Source organism: Schistocerca nitens, chromosome 3, assembly GCF_023898315.1.
Source record: "Schistocerca nitens isolate TAMUIC-IGC-003100 chromosome 3, iqSchNite1.1, whole genome shotgun sequence".
In the NCBI taxonomy this organism is placed as follows: Eukaryota; Metazoa; Arthropoda; class Insecta; order Orthoptera; family Acrididae; genus Schistocerca; species Schistocerca nitens.
The window spans coordinates 271808872-271832200 of NC_064616.1; the positions used below are offsets into that span (position 1 = coordinate 271808872).

General features: G+C 38.4%; 1 protein-coding gene across 1 annotated transcript in view; it reads right to left on the reverse strand.

The window, feature by feature from the left end:
• LOC126249572 (uncharacterized) overlaps positions 1 to 23329 on the reverse strand; it is a 121800-nt gene that overhangs the window by 25613 nt on the left and 72858 nt on the right. The window contains exon 7 of the mRNA XM_049951236.1: positions 6988 to 7067. Coding sequence (XP_049807193.1) covers positions 6988 to 7067 — 80 coding nt within the window. The remainder of the gene's footprint in view (positions 1 to 6987; positions 7068 to 23329) is intronic.

A 23329-nucleotide genomic window follows, 5' to 3' on the forward strand; every position in this document is an offset into this window, starting at 1 on the left:
ATTTAAATCAAGCACTTCACACATGAATTTGTAAGCAGCGACAAATATACATAAGTCCACAGAACACCACTGATGAAACAAGCTTTTGTTTCATATGAAACAAAAACAAATATGGAATCATTTACTCTGCTTAGTATTATGGATGCAAGCAGAAATCAAGAATAATACAAGCAACATATTTACAATGCAATGCAGAGAGCAGTATACCAAAGAATTTGAGAATTTGTAATCAGAAATACAGTATGATGAAGCCAGCTTCTGTTTACTATGGAACAAAAACAAATAAGAAAGACTTTAAACCAACCAATAAGATAACAAGACAATGGATTGATAGACTTACAGTGGATCAAGTGGCCTGGCAATGAAACAAGGTCATGCTACCAGAAGTCCTTATATGTGTTTCACCCCCATTGGAACAATGACTTAAAGAGAGTCCACACCTTGTTGACAGCAATGGCAAATTTGAAACAAGGAGCAATTTCTCCCTAACTAGGTGGGAACCAACAAAATATTTTGGCATTCAAAGGAGAAAGATGGTCATTGAAATTCCATGAAAATATGAGGGTTGGAGCTTTAATAGTGGCAACTATTTATTTACAACTCATACAAAATAGATATGTGTTTCAAAGTTTAACTAACCTTCAAAGTAGTCACCAGCATTGTGTATAACCCATTGCCAGCAATGTGGAAGTCATAGGATACTCTTAGCAGTGCCAGTTGTGTTGACAGTTCAAGCTGCGTGATCTATTGCCCAACGAATTTGTAGAAGTTCTGAAGTGAATGCCGTGAAGTGTTTCCTTCAGTTTAGAAATTGAGTTGAACTCACAAGGTCTTAAGTCAGGGGAGTACAGTAGGTGGTATAGCACTTAGCAGCCCCATCAGTCAAACAAATCCGTAACAGCTTGCGCTGTACATGCTTGAGCGTTGTCCTGCAAAATGATGGTCAGGTCCTGCAGAAAGTGTCATCACTTCTGTCTCTATGCTGTTCATTTTTGGAACACAACCTATGACCAGCTTAGAGACAGAAGTGATGACACTTTCTGCAGGACCTGACCATCATTTTGCAGGACAATGCTCAAGCAAGTACAGTGCAAGCTGTTACTGATTTGTTTGACTGATGGGGCTGCTAAGTGCTATACCACCTACTGCACTCTCCTGACTTAAGTCATCATGAGTTCAGCTCAATTTCTAAACTGAAGAAACAATTCACAGAATTTGCTTCAGAAATGCTACAAATTCGTCGGGCAATAGACCACGCCACTCGGACTGTCAACACAACTGCCACTGCTAAGAGTATCCTACGACTTCCACATTGCTGGCAACAGGTTATACACAATGCTGGTGACTACTCTGAAGGTCAGTAAAACTTTGAAACATGTATCTATTTTGCATGAGCTGTAAATAAATGGTTGCCACTTTTAAAGTTCCAACACTTGTATCTCACAGCAACAGAAATTCCTTTGTTTTAATGGTGGACACTTCATCTTGCTTATTATATCTGTTAGACTCTTTTGTATGTTTCATGATAATACAATGTGACCTGCCCTTATTTGAACTTTTTTGATGATCTCTGTCTATCCTATCTTGTATGGATCCCATATTGTGCAACAGCACTTCAGACGGGAATGTTGCTCACAATATGGGACTGCATAGTGTAGGCAGTTTCTTTAAGAGATTTGTCGTATGTTCTAAGGGTTCTGTTAATAAAATTTAGTCTTTGGTTTGCTATTCCCCACAATATTTTCTATGTGATGGATTCAATTTAAACTGTTTTTAATTGTAAGCCTCAGGTATTTAGATGAATTGATAACATTTAAACTTTTATCATTTAATCTGTAACTGAAATTTAATGGAATTATTTTGGTCCTCATATGTTTTATTGTTCTAGATCAATTGACATTTTTTGCAGCATGTATATATCTTGTTTAAATCATTTTGATCTTCTGATAAGTTCGTTAGAGAGTAAATGATGTCATTGTCTGCAATAATCTGAGAGGGCTGCTTAGACTATTTCCTTAATTATTCATATGGTGATTAAGAATAGCATATGGAATATAATGCTTCCCTGGGGAACCACAGAAATAACTTCTGTTTCATTAGGTGAATACCCATCAATTACTATGAACTGTGGCCTTTCTGATGGAAAATCACAAATCCAGTTGCACATCTGAGATGATATTCCATAGGCACACAATATGACTATAAGGTGCTTGTGAGAACTGGTGTCAAGAGCTTTCTGGGAATCTAAAAATATGGGATCTTCTCCAGATCCCTTTTGAATAGCACTTATTACTTCAAGTAGCACACAATGGGGTAAACAATGCCTTTTGTCAGGGCTGTGAGGTCATATTTGGACCATTCCAGTGACCAGCAGAGAAGGTTGAAAATACTATCCTTGCTCATGAAGCTCAGAGCACTATCCCCAAAATAGATCATGGTCTCCTGGTTCTGAGTCAAATGACAGGCTTCAACAACCATATAGTGCAAAGGTTCTGTGACAAACTACACAGGTAGATGATCATGTGTGCTGTGCACACAAGATTTTATTTTATTTTTTATTTATTATTATCTTTTTAAGATAGCTGTTGTAAACTGAAAATTATCAGTGTAAGACCTGAAGAAATGCCCCTCACAGGTGAGAGTATTAAAATACTAGTGGTTAACTGCCAAAGGATTGACAACAAAATGCCAGAGTTTGAAGCACTCCTAAAAGGCTGAGAAGCTCACATAATATTGTGTACAGAAAACTGGTTAATGCTTGAAGTTGACAGCAGTGAGATCTTTGGGGAAAATTTAAGTGTACACTGAAAGACTAGGCCAATGGGAAATGGAGGTGCTGTATTTGTCACAGTATACAAGAAAAAACCTTAATAACCGGTATAGTGTGTTATATCCTCTGCCATCCACTTCACAGTGATTTGCAGTGTATACAAGGTGTAATAGAAAAGTAATGAGAATTTTTGATTTTCTCAAAGAATCTACATTTATCCATCAATATCAGCTTTCTTCCCTTCAACAATTCTGTTTTTATCTTATCAATGGTGGCAAAATGACACCCTTTCACGGTTATCTTCAGCCTTGGGAATAGAAAGAAGTCGCAGAGGGCCATGTCTGATGAAGACAGTGGCTGAGGCAATATAACAGTTTTATTTTTGTCAAAAAATCATGGACTAGTGTTGAGGTGCGAGTGGGAGCATTATCATGATGCAATTTCTATTAATTGTTTTGCCACAATTCTGTTCATTTTCTTTGGATTGCTGCACACAAACAGCATACATCTAACAGGCAGTATTTGTTACTAACTGTATGACCATTAGACAGGAAATCATGATGCACTATTCCATTTTAATAAAAAAAAAACACCAAGAAGAACCTCAACACATTATTGAACTTGTCGAATTCTTTTGGTCTCGGCTTTTCAGGCAGTTTCCACTGGGACAATTGGGCCTTGGTTCCAATGTCATACCCTTATACTCATGTTTTGTCACCTGTTATAACCTTCTTTAGAAGATCTGGATCATTGTTGATGTCATTCAGCCATTCCTAAGTGATGTCTACGCAACGTCAGTTTTGGTCAAATTTAAACAGTTTCGGAACAAACTTTGCTGCTATACATTTCATACCCAAAGCATCCAAAAAATTGCATGGCATGAGCCAAAGGATATGCCATTATCATCAGCAGCCTCTCTTATGGTGATTTAGCGAAATTCCAGAACCCTTTTCTTTACATCTCCCACATTGTCATCAGTGATTGATGTGCTGCAACGTCGAGGTGATAATCATCTTCAACCTCTTCTCAACCATCTTTGAAATGTTTATGTCACTTGTAAACTCTTGTCTTACTCATAGCAGATTTGGCAAAAGCCACAGTTGACATTTTGAATGTGGTGTCCCACTTTAATCGATTTTTCAACAAAATTTAATGCAGAAGTGAAAATTTGACAGCACTCAAAAACACATATCATTGTTTTGACTGTCAACAGTAAACTAAATATTCAAAATAGCTGAAAATGCATACATACATCAGGAACATCTGATTATCAACAAGATAAAAATAATGAAAATCAGATGTAGACAGCCTGTGAAATCAAAAAATTCCAGTTACTTTTTTATCACAGCTCAAGGATATATACATAAATGTGAATAAAGAGCCAGTTGTGTTTCACAAGAATGATATTTTTTGAATCTGTGCTGGTTAAATGACAATAGGTCATTTTATTTGAGGTAGTCCATAATTTTGGAAAGTGGTATGTACTCCAGAATACTACTGAAAATCAGTGTCAGTGATGTGGGTCTATAGTTCTGTGGATTATTTGTGTTTCTTTTCTTGTGTACTGATGTGTCCTGTCCACCTTTCCAGTCTTTATGTACTGATCTTTAACTGAGTGAGCAAAGATGATTACTAAAACTGGAGCTGTTTCATTAGATGCTCTGGAAGGACCTAATTGGTATGCAGTCTGGACCAGAAGAGTTCCTGTTATTAAGTGACTTATGTTTCTTCACTGAAGTAGTACACATCACATCTACAATAATAGATCAAAATAAGACTTCATAGTAAACAGACAAACGTCACTCTTGTGCAGAAATGAGTAAATTACTTAGGCATGAAATTGCTCAATGTTTTATCTACAGACATAAGAAAATCTTGCTCTTCAAACTTCAAAATTCAAGAGAAAATTGAAAGACTATGTGTTACAAAATTCATTCTACTGCATTTAGCAAATTTTTTAACATAAATGACTATGCACAGGTTGGCACCTATTCAAAATGAGACTCAAATTTTCCTTGGTCGTTTCCTCAACAATACCATCTGACATGGGGTTTTGTGATAGGAGCCAATTATTAATTTATTTCAATTGCTGAGTTTAACTTCTACCCATACTAACTTACAGCATCTATTTATCTCAATCTCACTACAAAGGATACCACTTCTTACAGCAATAAAGATACTGCCACTAATGGAATATAGTCAATAATCTCTGTAACCTTTTAGATCCTTTGTAGAAACTTTGACTGAACTTATCTATGGATTTAGCCATCTTTCAGTACCTATTATGATTTCTGCTTCAGTGCTTTCAATGAAAACTTGGAGCTCTGGTTCTTTATCAACACAGCTACAACAATTTAAAACTATGATGCTGGTGTTTTCTTGGTGTATCCTCATCCTGCAATTGACCTGTCCCCTTTGAGACAGTACTCCTGTTTGAACCTTTCCGAGACTATCTAACCTAGTCTACTCCATATGATCCACAATAACATTGCAGCCACCTCTTGTGCATAGTGGACTCCTGATCTGTTAAGTGGATGGCAACACTTCTTTACCCTATGATACAAATCAAGGAGTCTGCAGTGCTCATAGAATCATCTGAGATTCAGATTCAGTCCCTCCAATTGGCCTGTGCACCAAAGATCCACAATTGGTCTTGACAGTGATGTTACAGATGGTGAATTCCACCTTCATCTTGCAAGCTACACCGTCTGAGTTTACCACCTCAGACAGTTGCCAGAAAACAGAAACGATTTCTTCTGATTAGAAGCAACACACCTCATTCATTGATACTGACATGAGTCACTACCTGGAGTTGACTATTCATAGCATCCAGAAGGCCCATTCCATATCTAGGATGACTCTTCTCCCACTCCAGTATGCAAATGGAGCACACACTGGCTTGCCTCCCTTCTTTCATAGCCATATCACTAATGATCTCCATCTTGCACCTAACATTGGAGCTCCCAGTCACCAATAATTTCACCCTCTGTGAATGCCTTAACATTGCAAGCCAAGAGGCATCTTCTGAAACAGGGCAAACAACTGCAGCTGACTCAGGGCCATTATTAGCCACAGATTTTACCTGAAAAGTGTTTGTCAGACAAACTGGGGAAACCTTCAGATCTGTTTCCTAGAATGTCTTTCACTGCCTGTCACACCTTGAAATGACCTACCCTTTGACATCAGGTGAGGGTTCACCTCAATGTAAGCAGTAACCAGGCCAACTATATCACATGCTGAATATCCATTGGATCCATATGTCCCCCTCCCCTCCCCCCCCCCCCTGCCCAGTGGTGCCCATAGGCAATGGCTCAAGCTACATGACCAAAGCCAGTGCCACCTGGAAGAGCTGTGAGCAGACAGACTCCAACTCTGCTCACATCTGAATGCTGAATGCAGCATTCACATTTCCTATTCATGCTGTACAATTTTCTAAGAATGATGCTGAAGACAGCATAAATATATACTACACAGTAAATATACATAAGTCTATGCTTCGTAAATGCAGAAACACAGAAGACATTAAAAATCAAATTATGGAAGCACACAGGCAAGGCTCAATAAGCAACTTACTTCAACTTAGAAAGAAAGCTTGTAATATAATAAACAAAACAAACAGATGATCTTTACTACTAGTGCTGCTCAAACAGAAGTTGGTGACCTGTAAAGAATTCATCCAAATTTCCTCTGGAGAAGAGTTTCAGCTATAGAGTCTACTTAAAAAATACCATCCAGAACACTTGGATACTTTCCTGCATGAGTGCTTCTCATCAAGTCAATAACTATTTCACCACTGTGAGAGTCCTCTTTATTTCAGTTTTCTTTCAAAATAAGAATGAGAGAAAGGGAGAGAGAGAGAGAGAGAGAGAGAGAGAGAGAGAGTTTTGTTAGATTTTGGTACAAATGTTTTACCAAATTTTCCATTGTCTCAACAAATGCTTAATGTATGTGGTCCAAAATTTCACTTACACAGTACAATTTCCTAAATTTTTCTGTGTAAATAAGACTGCATACTACATATTAAATTCTAACCACATGTTGTTGCTCTATGTCAATGTGACAAATATTTTCAAGTTAAAGGTAAAAGTAGAAGAAGAAATGAAACTGACAAAGTATACAATTTTCAGAGAAAATTTAGGTGTGTAAACCAATGCTATGTATATAACTCTAATCGTTTGTCATTGATACCTCAAGAACTGATGTTAGGAAGTACTTACTGCAGTCCATGGTACTCTTCTGTGTCAGCTCTGCAAAATAGCTTTCAATTGTAGTCTTATCTTTCCAGGCACAGAAGACCCTACACAATAAAGAGATGCAGATTTAGTATAAATCTATTTCTGAAATATATTACAATATTACAAAACTTTATTCTATTGATACATCATTAGCATTGTAAATATTCAGTCACATTTCATTGTCTCCTCAACACAGACACTACATCAAAGGTCACATGCTTTGTACATGGGTTTCTCTTGAAGAGACTTAAAATATTAACTAGTTAAAAACTGGACATGGAAGCAATGAATCTCTATGTAATGTGCTGGTGTCAACTTATTTGTTTCTTTCAATGACAAACTGATTGAGTGGCTCTGGTGACTCCATTATCCCTCATAGTCAACAAATTATTTATGGAAGATTTTGAAGATGAGGTGCTAAGGACAGCATTTTTGAAACCCACCTGTGTTTGGAGGTACATTGGTGATAGATATGTTTATGATGTGGGCACATGGAATAGACACTCTGAACCATTTCTGGGATCATTTTAATTTCCTTCATCTCAGCATCAAGTTCACAATAAAGGTCGAAAGGGACAGAAGTTTTTTTTATTCTAGACATAATGGTCTACAGAAGGGATAACAGGCCTCTGGGGCAAAATGTTTATAGAAAACCAACACATCAGCACCAGTATCTGCATGCAGTAAGTTTTCATCTATCATACCAATGCATGGGGATCCTGCCAACATTGGCAATGTGGATTATGCCATTTTGGATGCAGAAAATTTGATTCAAAAGCTAGAACTTGTGCCCAAGCAGAAAGTCTACACAGACAAATAGATCTATCATGCCCTTGAGTCTGGACTTTTGACAACTGAGCAACTAGTAGAAAATGCATCTACATCAGTTACTTTCCTACCACCTTCAAAGACAGCATGGATTTTTAAAAAGATATCATATCAATGTTAGGGCACTCTTTGACTTGGTAAAAGATGATCTATTGCTAAAGTAATCCAGCACTTAAAAATGCCTTCACAGTGTGGGAAAGTGTGTATTGGCCAAACAATTCACACCTTCATTACAGATGTTTGAGCACCAGTGCTACACACACTTATTACAACCTGAGAAATCTGTGGCAGCAGAGCACTGTCTAACCACGGGACATGGGATGATGTACGAGGGCTATCCACAAAGTACGTTATGTTTTGGAATTAAAAATAAATAAAGTATTGGAAATTTTTTTTATTATAACCAGATGAAAGCCACACTTAAATACTACTTTTCTACATAGTTGCCATTTAAATTAAGGCACTTATCATAGCGATGGATGAGCTTGGAAATTCCTTCGTTGTAAAATTCGGCCGCCTGCGCCTTCAACCACGTGGTTACCTCTTCTTGAAGCTGTTTGTCGTCATCAAAATGCTGCATAGCCAACCACTTCTTCATTGCTGGGAATAAGTGGAAGTCGCTCGGTGCCAGGTCGGGACTGTACGGCAGATCAGGAAACAACTCCCACTTCAAAGATTCGAGAACTTCAAGAGTGGAATTTGCCGTGTGGGCCCAGGCATTGTCGTGAATCAGCAAGATCTTTGAGCCCAACTTTCCCCTGCGCTTGTTTTGTATTGCTCTTCTGAGGTTGTACAGAGTTTGGCAATACCTTTGAGAGTTTATTGTAGTGCCTCTTTCCAGGAAATCCACAAAAATCACACCTTTTCTGTCTCAAAAGAGGTAACCACGTGGTTGAAGGTGCAGGCGGCCGAATTTTACGACGAAGAAATTTCCAAGCTCGTCCATTGCTATGATAAGTGCCTTATTTTAAATGGCAACTATGAAGAAAAGTAGTATTTAAGTGTAGCTTTCATCTGTATATAATTTTAAAAAAATCCAATACTTAATTTATTTTTAATTCCAAAATGTAATGTACTTTGTGGATAGCCCTCGTATGATGAGACACAAATGCTTGCCCATGTGTCTCACTATTGGGACTGTGTCTCAAAACCATGCACTGAAATTAGACTTGCAGACAACATTATAAACAGAGACAAGCAAAATGCACAACCCTTTTTTACCTGACATTAAAAAACAGAAAGTATTGATGGAGGTGTTGAATAGCTATTCATTATTTTTGCCACTTTCACCACTGGGGCACTGTGCCTCCACTTGTGTTAGGGGGAAGCAGCTACAATTTATGGTGCATGCGCTGTCGGTCTTCAATGGTGTATAGTGTCTTCAATGGTATAAACCTGTTCTGGAGAGATTAGCAAACAGTTTCTCACCTGAATATGGCAGCCAGATGGACCACTGAAATATAGTGCCTAGATGATTTTATGATCCAGCAGTAGACCTGACAAGAATATTGCCAGCTTTAGGAATTGTAAGGATAAAGCAATGGTGATCTTATCATCCACCACAACCATTGATTGGCAATATCAGATTGTAAATGTTTTTAGCAAACACTTTTATTTTGTTGAAAAATCCATCAATGGCCACTTCAGCAATCTCCAGGATAAATATAAGGGCATTCTAGTTAAATAAACTAAATACTTGGCCCCAGATAAGAGCAGAGAGATAAAATATACACTGATCAGCCAGAACATTATGACCACAGACCTACTATTGATATAAACCCATCCAGGTGATAGCAGTGTCACATAGCAAGGAATGACTGTTTGTCAGACATATGCACAGTGCATGTAGTATCAGTGAGGATGCTGTCTGTGGCTGGATTGGGGAAGGCTCATGTTCTATCTGAGTTTGACTGAGGCCAGATTCTGATGGTCTGGAGGCAGGGAATGAGCATTTCAGAAACTGCATGATTTGTTGGGTTTTTAAGGAGTGTTGTGGCAAGTGCCTTCAGCATGTGGCAAAACCAAGGTTATACCACATCCAGAGATCGTGGGAATGTGCTGCTACCCCTCATTACAGATTTCAAATGTTGTAGGCTAGGCAGACTGGTAAAACAGGACAGGTGGTAAACTGTGGCAGAAATAACATCAAAGTTTAATGCTGGGCAGAGTACAAGTGTGCCTGAACACATAGTGCACCAAATACTCCTAACGATGGGCAGCTGATGACCCATGTATGTGCTAATGTTAAAATGACGACATCAGCAAGTATGAATGAAATGGGTATGTGACAATCAGCACTGGACATTGGTGCAGTTGCAGAGCATTGCATGGTCTGATGAATCCTGAGACCTTCTTCTTCATGTAGATGGGAGGGCGTGAATCTGTCATCTTCCAAGGGAATAGCTCCATGACATCTGTACTTCGGGACGGAGACAAGCTGGTAGTGGCTCCATTATGCTTTAGGGAAGATTCACGTGGGCATCCATGGGTCCAATGGAGCTTATGCAAGGCACCATGATGGCCGAGGAGTACTGTAAACTGGTTGCGGATCACATACAGCCCTTCATGATGATTGTATTTCCTGATGGCAATGACATTTTTCAACAAGATAATGTGCCATGTCACAAGGCAAGGAGTGTGATGGTGTGGCTTGAGGAAGACATTGGCAAGTTACAGTTGTGTGCTGGCCCCCCATTCCACCAGATCTGAACCCAATTGAATGCATCTGGGATGTAATTGTATGTGGCGTCAGGACTCATCTCCTCCCCAGAATTTATGGGAATTAGATGACTTTGTGTGTGCAGATGAGGTGCTTCCTCCCTCCAGCAACCTACCAAGGTCCCATTGTTTCCATGCCATGAGGCAATGCCACTGCTATCCATGCCAAAGGTTGACATACCAGTCATTAAGTAGGTGGCTCTAATATTCTGGCTGATCAGTGTATAGTCAGGTCATTAAAAAAATTCAAAATCAGCAGGCTATGATGGTTTGCCTATCTGCATTAAAAATGTGTTTAGGAAACCTGTCTGATGCCATGGCCACAGAAGTAATTGATGTAATTGCATCATATAGTTCCCTGACAATCTAAAAATTGCACAAGTAACCTTGATTTAGAAGAAGGGTGCTCAATTTAAGATTGAAAGCTGTTGACCCATCTCAGGGCCACCTGCATTTTGTAAGGTACTTCAGAAAGTTATTTATACTAGACTAATGACAGTCCTGAGTTAACACACTTTAATATTTGAGAATTGCAATTGTTATATGAAAAACAAAACTACAGTTAATAGATGAAATACTAACTGCTGTAAAGAACAAGGAACATTTTACTGGAGTGTGTATTGCCTCAAGGGGTCACACCACATTATGTAGTACAAATGAATGACTGCACCATCTGTGCCCAATACTATCCACCAGGCAGGTATGGAAAGAAATTGTAACAGCTGTGGTAATGACAGGATGAACACGCCATCTGGTAGCTGAATAGCACAACAAAAAATTTACACTCTAATGGAAAAAAGGACTATGAAGGAATTATTTGAATGGAACAAAAATTGGTAGATACAAAATCCATCTATGGACAAACAAATGATTACAGTTTTAGAAAAACTGGATTATTTATTCAAGAGAGAGTTTCACAAACTGAGCAAGTCAATAATGCATTCATCCAGCTCTGGCTCTTATGCAAGCAGTTTTGAGCTAGGCATTGATTCATAGAGTTGTTGGATGTCCTCCTGAGGGATATCATGCAAAATTCTGTCCGCTAGGTATGTTAGATTTTCAAAATCCTGAGCTGGTTGAGGGCCCTGCCCATAATACTCCAAACATTCTCAACTGGGAAGGAATCCAATGACGTTGCTTGCCAAGGTATGGTTTGGCAAGTATGAAGACAAGCAGTAGAAAGTCCTACCGTGTGTGGGCAGGCATTATATTGCTGAAATGTATGGCCAGGATATCTTGCCGCAATGGACAACAAAACTGTGCATAGAATATCGTTGACATATCACTGTGCTGTAAGGGGGCTGCTGATGACAACCAGATGGGTCCTTCTATGAAATGAAATGCCATCCTCACCCAACACACCTGGTTGTTGGGTAGTATGATGGGTGATGATCAGGTTGGTATCCCACCACTAACTGCAGCTTGTGCATATATGTGTTTGCTGGTCATCAGAGCTCAGTTTGAAGTGGGGCTGATGACTGAAGACAGTTCTACTCCAGTTAATGAGATTCCAGGCTGAAGGTGCCTGTGAAGATACCATGGACAATAGTGAGATACTAACCAGTCTGCAACCTACCATACAGCCCAACATATAGGTGTGATGGTCTGGGGTTCCATTCCATTTCATTTCATAGCAGGACACCTTTTGTTGTCATCCGCAGCACTCTTAGAGCACAGCAGTATGTGGACAATGTTCTATATCCTGTTTTGTTGCCGTTAATGGTAAGCCATCCTGGCCTTACATTTAAGCAAGATGCACATGGTGTAATGGGACAAATGTGGTAGATCAACTGAATATTTGTAGCACAACATATTTTAAAACTTTCTGTATTTTAGGTATGTGTATTATCACAAGATAAAGCAGCATTCAATGTTAATGACATCTGCAAAGCCTTGAGTTGTTAATCAAATAACAAAGTAGTATTTCAAAAGTAATTTCTCAAAAGAAATTAGAAACAAGCAGCATATTTTGACATTTGATAAAAATAAATAAATAAATTAATTAATTAAAAAAATTTAAAGATCATGCCAAGCAAAATATTTGGAACTTAAGAAAATTTTAGGTACAAAATCTCCATTATAATTAACATTCAAGTCAACATCATATATTTTGCATTACTGGATCCTACATAAAACACTATTTTGTTCAGAAAATCATGAAATCCAACATGATCATTATTGTGTGTTAATTTGGTAATTTATTCCATGTAACACCATAGTAATAGAAACTTATGTAACTGGTGTTTTAATTAAAATCATACAGAATGTATTGCAAATATAAATCATTTGTTTGAATGCCACCAAAATCTGTTCACTTCATAAAGAATGTGCCTGGAATTCATGAAAACTTTAGCCAGAAAACTTTTGTAATTAAGAAGAAAATTAATAATTTATGTTCTGCATCACTGGATCAGATATAAAAAAGAATTTTGCACAGCAGATTATGAAATTCATTATTGCAACCACTATGTATCAATTTGATTTGGTGGATTTTGGTATTCATTCTAAAGCATAAGTTGCCTCTTTAATGTTTATCTTTAATATCAGGTGTTGTCAGTGCTGCCTCAGTAGGCCAGACTTGAAAATGAACCTATAAGGTAATATAAATCACAGAACTGAAGATTACTGCAGAATGATTGTACTGTCACTGACATATATTTTGTGTAAGAACCACAAGGATAAGATAACAGAAATTAGGGCTCATAGAGAGGCACATAGACAGTCATTTTCCTATTGGTCTATTTGCAAATGGAATAAGAAAGGAAATGACTATTAATGCTACAAGATATCCTCCACTTTTCACTACATGGCGACTTGTGGAATATGAATGCAGGTGTAGATGTAGATGCAGAAGTTCACACTCTCTGTTACAATACTTTTAGGATCTGTTTTATCACTTCAAATGATGGTGTGTCATGTTATTACAAATAAGTGACTATAAGTCATTGTTGAATGCTAGAGCAAGATTCCTGTCACACAGTTTAACAACATTTTGAGACTTCAAAAATTATTTATTTATTTAGTTGAAGTTTAATCCCATTATTTTGTCATGTCACTATTCACATAAACCAATTCAAGACATGTGCTATCAAATTAAGCAGGCCAGAATGAGAACAGATCCATCTAGCAGCAGTTGCTGAAGCTCAAAGGTAGAGGGGGAACTGACACTGTGCAAGAAAGTTAAATGCCTTTTAACTTTCGTAACTTAGGTATAAGTTGGTGTGACAGTGTGCAAGTAATGTGTTTCCACTTATAAGTTGGCTCATGTGGATGGTAGTGGGGAATGTGTATGTAAGTAAGACAGTAATTCATGCATGTGGAAATGCAGCTTTAATTGTATTTCATGTGTTTGTGATGTTGTAATGTAAGTATGTTTGGAAAAATATTATTGACTGTCTAAAAAATTTTACAGTCCACTTGTAATACAAGAGAGATAGTTTTATGTAGGAATCTAATTTTGTAAATGTAGCAGTAGTTTGTTTATGTACAGGTGGCAAGAAATCTGAGAACAGTTAGAGTAAAATATGACTATGAAGTAGGTTTTTTGGTGCACAAGAAGCAGCACTAGAAGTCATGAGACAATGTGACAGACCTAATTTGTGCTAAATATTATAAGATAATATGGAGTAAAGTTAACACCACATCACATTAGATATCAATGGGCCATCATGTCACATCACATCAATGTCGGGATGTATTCACAATGGACATCACATCACATTATGTCAATTCATGTAGCTCAGCACTGAACAATGAAAGTGAGATTATGAGATACAATCCATGATTCAAATGTTGGAGTATATGAGATGTGATAAAAATAATAGGACTATTGCTGTAAAACATTTCATTTCAAAAACATACATGTTTAGTTATTGTACTCTTGATGTAAGGAAAAGGAGATTAGTGTTTAACGTTGCATCAAAAGTGAGATCATTAGAGGTGGAGCATAAACTCGGATTAGGGAAGGATGGAGAAGGAAAGTGGCCAAGCCCTTTCAAAGGAAGCATCTCAGCATTTGTCTTAAGCAATTTAGGGAAATCATGGAAAACCTAAATCAGGATCGCCGGATGCAGGTTTGAACTGTCGTCTTCCCGAATCCTAGTCCAGTGTACTAACCTCTGCACTATCATGCTCATTACCATCTATGCACTCCTCTTCTCTATACCTACAATGCTCCATGAGAATTTTCCACTGATGGAAACAGTGCTGGTAGTCTTCTTCTGTGAGCTCCTTTTTTTTCACTCCTTCAATTGACTGAAATCTTGTTCCTTTTACTGCAGATTTGACCTTGAGGAATAGATAAAAGTTACATGCTGCTAGATCAGGTGAATAACATGGGTGGCATAACACTGGGACGCTGTACTCTGCTAGAAAGCTCTTAACAGACAATGCAGCATGAGCCAGTGTGTTGCATTGATGCAGAGCTCATGACTTGCTCTTCCACAGCTCGGGTCATTTTTTTCATTATTTTGTCACATAGCTGAGCAAGAACCTCAAGGAAGTAATAATGATTAATAGTTTGCCTTCAGGAACCCAGTGAAGATACACAATCCCATGAATATAAAAAATTATCACCTCTTTGAATCTTGATTTGCTTTTTTCAGTCTTGGTGAAGTTGGGCACTTCCATTGGATGGACTGGTGTTTAATTTCTGGATTATAAGTTAAAAACCAAGAGTCTTCACTGTTATCACTCTTTCCAAGATCTTATGATCATTTTCAATGGTATTTTCATGAGCATCTTTTTGTACAGTCATCAGAATTTTCAGCATCAATTTCACATACACTTTTCTCATGTTAAATAGGTTATGTAAAATTTGCCTTACACAGTCTTTGTCAATTACTACAGTTTCAAAAATTGATGGAATACTGAACTGACTGTCAGATCAAATCAGAGTGCCTACTTTTTCAAATGTACATCCATTTTTTTATGTTGAAGTGCGTATCGGGTGTGAGTCATCTTCAGTGTCTTCTCAGCCATCCTGGTAATGCTTGAACCACTCAAAAACTCCTGTATGTGATAAACAGTATTTTCATACCCTTCTTTTAGTAAAAGATAGGTTTTGGTAGCAGTTTTCCAAGTTCCATGTGAAACTCCACAACATTTCATTACTCTATTTTTACACTTATCATTTTTATGGAAAAACAAAATAAAAGTTCTTACACAAATTAGGGCCATGGCCACACTGATTTACCTACAGACACCAGAGGTGCTAAAAATAAAATGACGTGTGACTAGGGCCTCCCGTCAGGTAGACCATTCGCCAGGTGCAAGTCTTTCGATTTGACGCCACTTCGGCAACTTGCGTGTCGATGGGGATGAAATGATGATAATTAGGACAACATAACACCCAGTCCCTGAGTGGAGAAAATCTCTGACCCACCCAGGAATTGAACCCAGGCCCTTAGGATTGACATTCTGTCCCACTGACCACTCAGCTACTGGGGGTGGACACTAGAGGTGCTTCATTTCATTGAAAAGGCTTCATGCTTCACAGCTATTGATGATTCATCTTTGGCAAATGCATACTATTCTGTGACAGCATCAGTCCCATGATTTTATAGGTAAACCTCATAGTATCAGAACTGAAGAATTAATAATGATTAAGTTTATTAATGGCCAAAGCAAACTTCAGAACTGATATTCTTGATCAACTTTGGAGAGTAAATTGCTGAGAAGTGTAACAACATTTCATATATATATTTGACAAAGGCCTTACAGGCCAAGAGCTATATTTGTGCCAGTCTTTTTGTTGTGCCTATCTGCTACTCAGCATCTCTCCTATATGGTGAGTGGCAACTTTCCTTTTCATGTTGTTGTTGTGGTCTTCAGTCCTGAGACTGGTTTGATGCAGCTCTCCATGCTACTCTATCCTGTGCAAGCTTCTTCATCTCCCAGTACCTACTGCAACCTACATCCTTCTGAATCTGTTTAGTGTATTGATCTCTTGGTCTCCCTCTACGATTTTTACCCTCCACACTGCCCTCCAATGCTAAATTTGTGATCCCTTGATGCCTCAAAACATGTCCTACCAACCAATCCCTTCTTCTAGTCAAGTTGTGCCACAAACTTCTCTTCTCCCCAATCCTATTCAATACCTCCTCATTAGTTACGTGATCTACCCATCTTATCTTCAGCATTCTTCTGTAGCACCACATTTCGAAAGCTTCTATTCTCTTCTTGTCCAAACTGGTTATCGTCCATGTTTCACTTCCATACATGGCTACACTCCATACAAATACTTTCAGAAACGACTTCCTGACACTTAAATCTATACTCGATGTTAACGAATTTCTCTTCTTCAGAAACGATTTCCTTACCATTGCCAGTCTACATTTTATATCCTCTCTACTTCGACCATCATCAGTTATTTTACTCCCTAAATAGCAAAATTCTTTTACTACTTTAAGTGTCTCATTTCCTAATCTATTCCCCTCAGCATCACCCAATTTAATTTGACTACATTCCATTATCCTTGTTTTGCTTTTGTTGATGTTCATCTTATATCCTCCTTTCAAGACGCTGTCCATTCCGTTCAACTGCTCTTCCAAGTCCTTTGCTGTCTCTGACAGAATTACAATGTCATCGGCGAACCTCAAAGTTTTTACTTCTTCTCCATGAATTTTAATACCTACTCCGAATTTCTCTTTTGTCTCCTTTACTGCTTGCTCAATATACAGATTGAATAACATCGGGGAGAGGCTACAACCCTGTCTCACTCCTTTCCGAACCACTGCTTCCCTTTCATGCCCTTCGACTCTTATAACTGCCATCTGGTTTCTGTACAAATTGTAAATAGCCTTTCGCTCCCTGTATTTTACCCCTGCCACCTTCAGAATTTGAAAGAGAGTATTCCAATCAATATTGTCAAAAGCTTTCTCTAAGTCTACAAATGCTAGAAATGTAGGTTTGCCTTTTCTTAATCTTTCTTCTAAGATAAGTCGTAAGGTTAGTATTGCCTCACGTGTTCCAACATTTCTACGGAATCCAAACTGATCTTCCCCGAGGTCCGCTTCTACCAGTTTTTCCATTCGTCTGTAAAGAATTTGCGTTAGTATTTTGCAGCTGTGACTTATTAAACTGATAGTTTGGTAATTTTCACATCTGTCAACACCTGCTTTCTTTGGGATTGGAATTATTATATTCTTCTTGAAGTCTGAGGGTATTTTGCCTGTCTCATACATCTTGCTCACCAGATGGTAGAGTTTTGTCATGACTGGCTCTCCCTAGGCCATCAGTAGTTCTAATGGAATGTTGTCTACTCCCGGGGCCTTTTTTCGACTCAGGTCTTTCAGTGCTCTGCCAAACTCTTCACGCAGTATCTTATCTCCCATTTCATCTTCATCTACATCCTCTTCCATTTCCATAATATTGTCCTCAAGTACATCGCCCTTGTATAAACCCTCTATATACTCCTTCCACCTTTCTGCCTTCCCTTCTTTGCTTAGAACTGGGTTGCCATCTGAGCTCTTGATATTCATACAATTGGTTCTCTTTTCTCCAAAGGTCTCTTTAATTTTCCTGTAGGCAGTATCTATCTTACCCCTAGTGAGACAAGCCTCTACATCCTTACATTTGTCCTCTAGCCACCTCTGCTTAGCCATTTTGCACTTCCTGTCGATCTCATTTTTGAGTCGTTTGTATTCCTTTTTGCCTGCTTCATTTACTGCATTTTTATATTTTCTTCTTTCATCAATTAAATTCAATATTTCTTCTGTTACCCAAGGATTTCTATTAGCCCTCGTCTTTTTACCTACTTGATCCTCTGCTGCCTTCACTACTTCATCCCTCAGAGCTACCCATTCTTCTTCTACTGTATTTCTTTCCCCCATTCCTGTCAATTGTTCCCTTATGCTCTCCCTGAAACTCTCTACAACCTCTGGTTCTTTCAGTTTATCCAGGTCCCATCTCCTTAAATTCCCACCTTTTTGCAGTTCCTTTTCATAATATTGTTATATATACACACAAAATAGTTATAAGGGAATACAATGGACCTGTTTACCTCATCCATAATGTTTCATTTTCCTATATAGCAAATATCAAGATAAACAATTGTATTTTGGAGAGCAAGCATGGGAAGAGAAAAGAGAATCAACATCCAAAAAGATAATTAATTGAAATTTTCTTCTTCAAAAGAGCTGACTTTTCACTGAATAAAAGGTTATCTAATGAAACCTCCCATGAAACATGTACCTTGCCCTGGTGTGGCAGCTTGCACACCCCAATGTTACAGATAGCTGTACCATGGGTACATACATTATGGAGGGGTATCTGTTAAGAGGCCAGATAGATTAATGGTTTATGTAGAGGTGCAGCAGCTTTATCGGTAGTGGAAGGGGCAACAGTCTAGATGATTGATAGGTCAAGCTTTGTAACATTAACCAACATGGCCTTGCTGTGCTGGTACCAAGAACAGCTGAAAACAAGGGGAAATTATGGCTGTTATTTTTGCCAAGGGTATGGTTAAATGATGATAGCATCCTCTTGGGTAAAATATTCTGGAGATAAGATATTCTCCCCATTCAGATATCTAGGCAGGGACTGCTAAGGGGAACATCATCACCAAGAAAAATATAGTGGCAATCTACGGGTCGGAGTGTGGAATGTTAATGCCCTTAATTGGGCAGGTAGGTTAGAAAATTTAAAAAGGAAAATACATAGATTGAATTTAGATACAGTGGGGATTAGTGAAGGTCAGTGGAAGGATGAACAGGACTTCTGGTCCAATGAGTACATGGCTATAAATACAAAATCAAATAGGGGTAATGCAGGAGTAAGTCCTAATAATGAATAAGAAAATAGGAATGCAGATAAGCTGCTGTGAACAGAAAAGTGAACACATCATGGCCAAGAAAAAAAACCATAAAACCAACACCACCACAGTAGTAGAAGTTTATATGCCAAGTAGCTCTGCAGAAGATGAAGAGATTGAAAGATTGTATGATGAGACAAAAGAAATTATTCAGATAGCGAAGGGAGAGGAAAATTTAATTATAATGTAGGTCTGGAACTTGTCAGTAGAAGGAGGAAAGGACAGAAAAATAATAGGAGAAAATGAACTGGCAAAAGTTAGTTAGTTATGTGTTCCATTGATCAAGCTCACAGTAACTGTTATGATGCTTAATGTGTCAAGTGCATAAGAAATGAAATGTGCTCATGAATGAATAAGACATTTCCAAGAGCAGATGTGTCTCTGATCACAATTTGCTGGTTATGAACTCTTGATTAAAACTGAAGAAATTACAAAATGTAGAAAATTAAGGAGATGGTACATGGATAAGTTGAAAGAACCAGAGGTTAATGAGAATTTCAGAGTGAGCTTTAAGCAACAGTTGTCTGAAACAGAGGAAATGAATACAGTAGAAGACTAATGGATAGCTTTGAGAGATGAAATGTAATGAAGGAAAAAGAGGATCAAATAAATAACAAGACAAGGCCTAGTAGAAATCCTTGGATAATACAGGAGATATTGAATTTAACTGATGAAAAGAGAAACATTCCCTCAGAACTATTGATATCCTTGGGAGAGCCAGCCATAACAAAACTATTCAGCCTGGTGTGCAACATGTATGAGGCAGGCAAAATACCCTCAAACTTCAAGAAGAATGTAGCAGTCCCAATTCCAAAGAAATCAGGTGCTGACAGTTGTGACTATTACTGTACTAGCAGTTCAATTAATCATGGTTGCAGAATACTAACACAAATTATTTACAGAAAAATGGAAAAGCTGGTAGAAACCAATCTTGGGGAAGATTAGTTTGGGTTATGGAGAAATGTAAGAACATGCAGAGCAATATTGACCATACAACTTTTCTTAGAAGATAGGGTAAGGAAAGGTAACCCTAAATATATAGCTTTTATAGATTTTGAGAAATTCAGAATTTCAAAGAGGGTGTTCCAGTTTACAGCAGGGTTAAAATAAAAAGAGTGAAAGGTTATATACAGTGGTACAGAAACCAGATGGCAGTTATAAAAGTTGAGGGGCATAAAAGGGGAGCAGTGGTAAGAAGGGAGTGAGACAGAGTTGTAGCCTAGCCCCACTGTTATTCAATCTGTACATTGAACAAGCAGTAAAAGGAATCTAAAGAAAAATTTCAAGAAAGAATTGAACTTCGTGGAGAAGAAACAAAAACTTTGAATGTGATATTAAATTTTCCTGGCAAATCAACTGTGTGCACTACTCTCAGGTGCCTGCTAGGTGCAGTCCCCTTTGAAACACAATATTTCAATAGCCTACCATACTGTCATCTCCAGTTGATACTTGTAGAATGAGCATATTCACTACATCTAGTCTCATTTATACTGTGACCACTCCCCACCCCTTCCCCTATAACCTGGTCACATGTTGCATTGGGTGGAGGTAGTGGATGGGCATCACAGAAGGCTGGATGTGGACCTGTGCCCTCATGCTTCTGTAGCGCTCATTAGCCCCCATTAGCCCCTGCCGTGCCTGGAAGTGGCTCTTGGCTGAAACTGTGATTTTAGTTGGCTAAATGCTAGGTCTCAAGCTCTGCTTTGGCTGTAGCCACTGTCACCATTGATCAGCCAATCAGTTGCTCAGATTCCAATAGCGTCCTTCAGAGCACAGTCCCAAAACGATGAGGTTGGTCTTACCACTTCTGTTTCTTCATACTTCATTGAGTCTCTTGTAGCCATTCAATATTCTGCAACCACAGATTTTGTTGTTTGCTTAAGTTTGATGTGTCTTCTGTGTTTCTTGCAACTTTCTTCAATTGTCCACACAGTCTGCTTGATGTATATCTTATTGCATTTACATGGAATATGTTAATCACCCGGTTTGTGGAACCCCAAGTCATATTTCACTGAACCTAATAGTGCACGTGTTTTTGGAGGTGGATGAAAAATGCATTTAATGTTGTTTCGAACCAGGATTCTGCCAATTTTGATCAATACTTTCCCAGTGTTCAGCAGATACATCATTGGCTTGTTGTTCTTGTCATGTTCTGTTTGCTGGGCCTGTACCTTTTGCCTGACATCATGTTGGATTTGTCTCCAACCATAGCAGTCCTTGTTGAATAAATCCTTAGAGTGGTTGGTAGGCTTTCTTCATTTGATATTTCAAGGGACCTGTGCACCAGTGTATATATCACATTCTCATGCTGTGAGGGATGATGGAAGCTGGCAGTGTGGAGATACAAATCACTGTGGATGACTTTCCTGTACACACTGTATCCCATAGCACCATTTGTTTTGCGTTTGATTAAGAGATCCAAAATGCAGAGTTCACCTTTGTCTTAGACCTTCATGAGGAATCTGATACTTGGGTGCAGAAAGTTCATATGTTGGGTTAACTGAAACTTTTCACTCCCATTTGGCCACATCACAAATGTATCATCAACATATCTCAAAAACATATAGGCTTCAATGCAGCTGTTTCCAGAGATTTCTATTCCAAATCCTCCATAAATAAGTTTGACACAGTTGGTGACAGAAGGCATCCCATGGCGGTGCCATCCATTTGTTCATAGTGGTCATTATTGAGGAAAAAGAATGGCCATTATAATGGTGACTATTATGGACAAACAGGTGACATCACCATAGAGTGCCCTTTGACGCCAGTTGTAGAAAACTTTTTTTATGGAGGATTTCAAAGAGAAAGCTCTGGAAGCAGCTGCATTGAAGTGTACATGCTTTTTCAGATATGTTTATGACACATTTGTGGTATGGCCACATGGGAGAGGAAAACTTTAGGATTTCTTCAAACACCTGAATTGCCTACACTCCCCTATTAAATTCATGATGCAGGTGGAAGAGAATGATGAATTCCTCTTTTTGGACACCTTAGTCAAGCCTAAATTGGATACTATGGGATAGAGTGTGTGCAAGAAAGCTACCAACATTGAACTGTATCTCCATGCTTCTAGCTGCCATTATCCTTCACAGTGTGAGGTGTGCTATGTACGCAGGTACACAGGACACATGCAGTATCAGCCAAGGAAAGCCTACCCAGGGAGCTCACCCACCCTAAGTACATATTCAAGAAGAATGGATGGAGTGGGAGAAAAATCCAAGATGCTTTCAGACAGGAGGTATGGCCTCAGCAAATAGAACATGATGAGGAGGATAAGAAAATGGTATATCCATTGTATGTTGGCAAGGTATTGAACAAAATTGTGTCAGAACCCTGGTTTGATGCAACATTAAGAGTATTTTCCATCCACTTGAGAAAATGCATGCAGTATTAGCTATGGTGAGAGATGAGTTGAGGCTCCATAAATGGGGTGTTTACCATAATTCATGTAAATGCAGTAAGGCATACATTCAGCAGATTGTGAGGACATTTCAAGAGAGACTCAAGGAACACAGAAGACACACCAAACTTAAGCAACCAACAAACTCTGCAGTTGTAGAACATTGCATGACTACAGGGGACTCAATGAAATATGAAGAAAGAAGACTATATGAGACATGGGCTACATCTGGTTATGAAAGGCAAAGAAAAACTCAGCTATGCTTCAGCCCACCACACCGTCACTGATCTCTATTAACTGCTTGCAACAGGCAGATCAGTCAGTCACCAAAACTGAATGCTTGCAATATGGGAGTATAAGAAAACAGAAAACCAAAAAATTAACAGTAAATATGCATTCTATGGAATGAACAAGTTACAGGGAAGCAGCATAGAAGACAATATCACCATAGTGCTTACAGCATGAGAAAATAACAGAATAAGAAACCAAAACGTTAACAGTAATTATGCCTTCTGTGGAATGAACAAATGATAAGGAAGCAGCACAGAAGACATAACCACCATGTA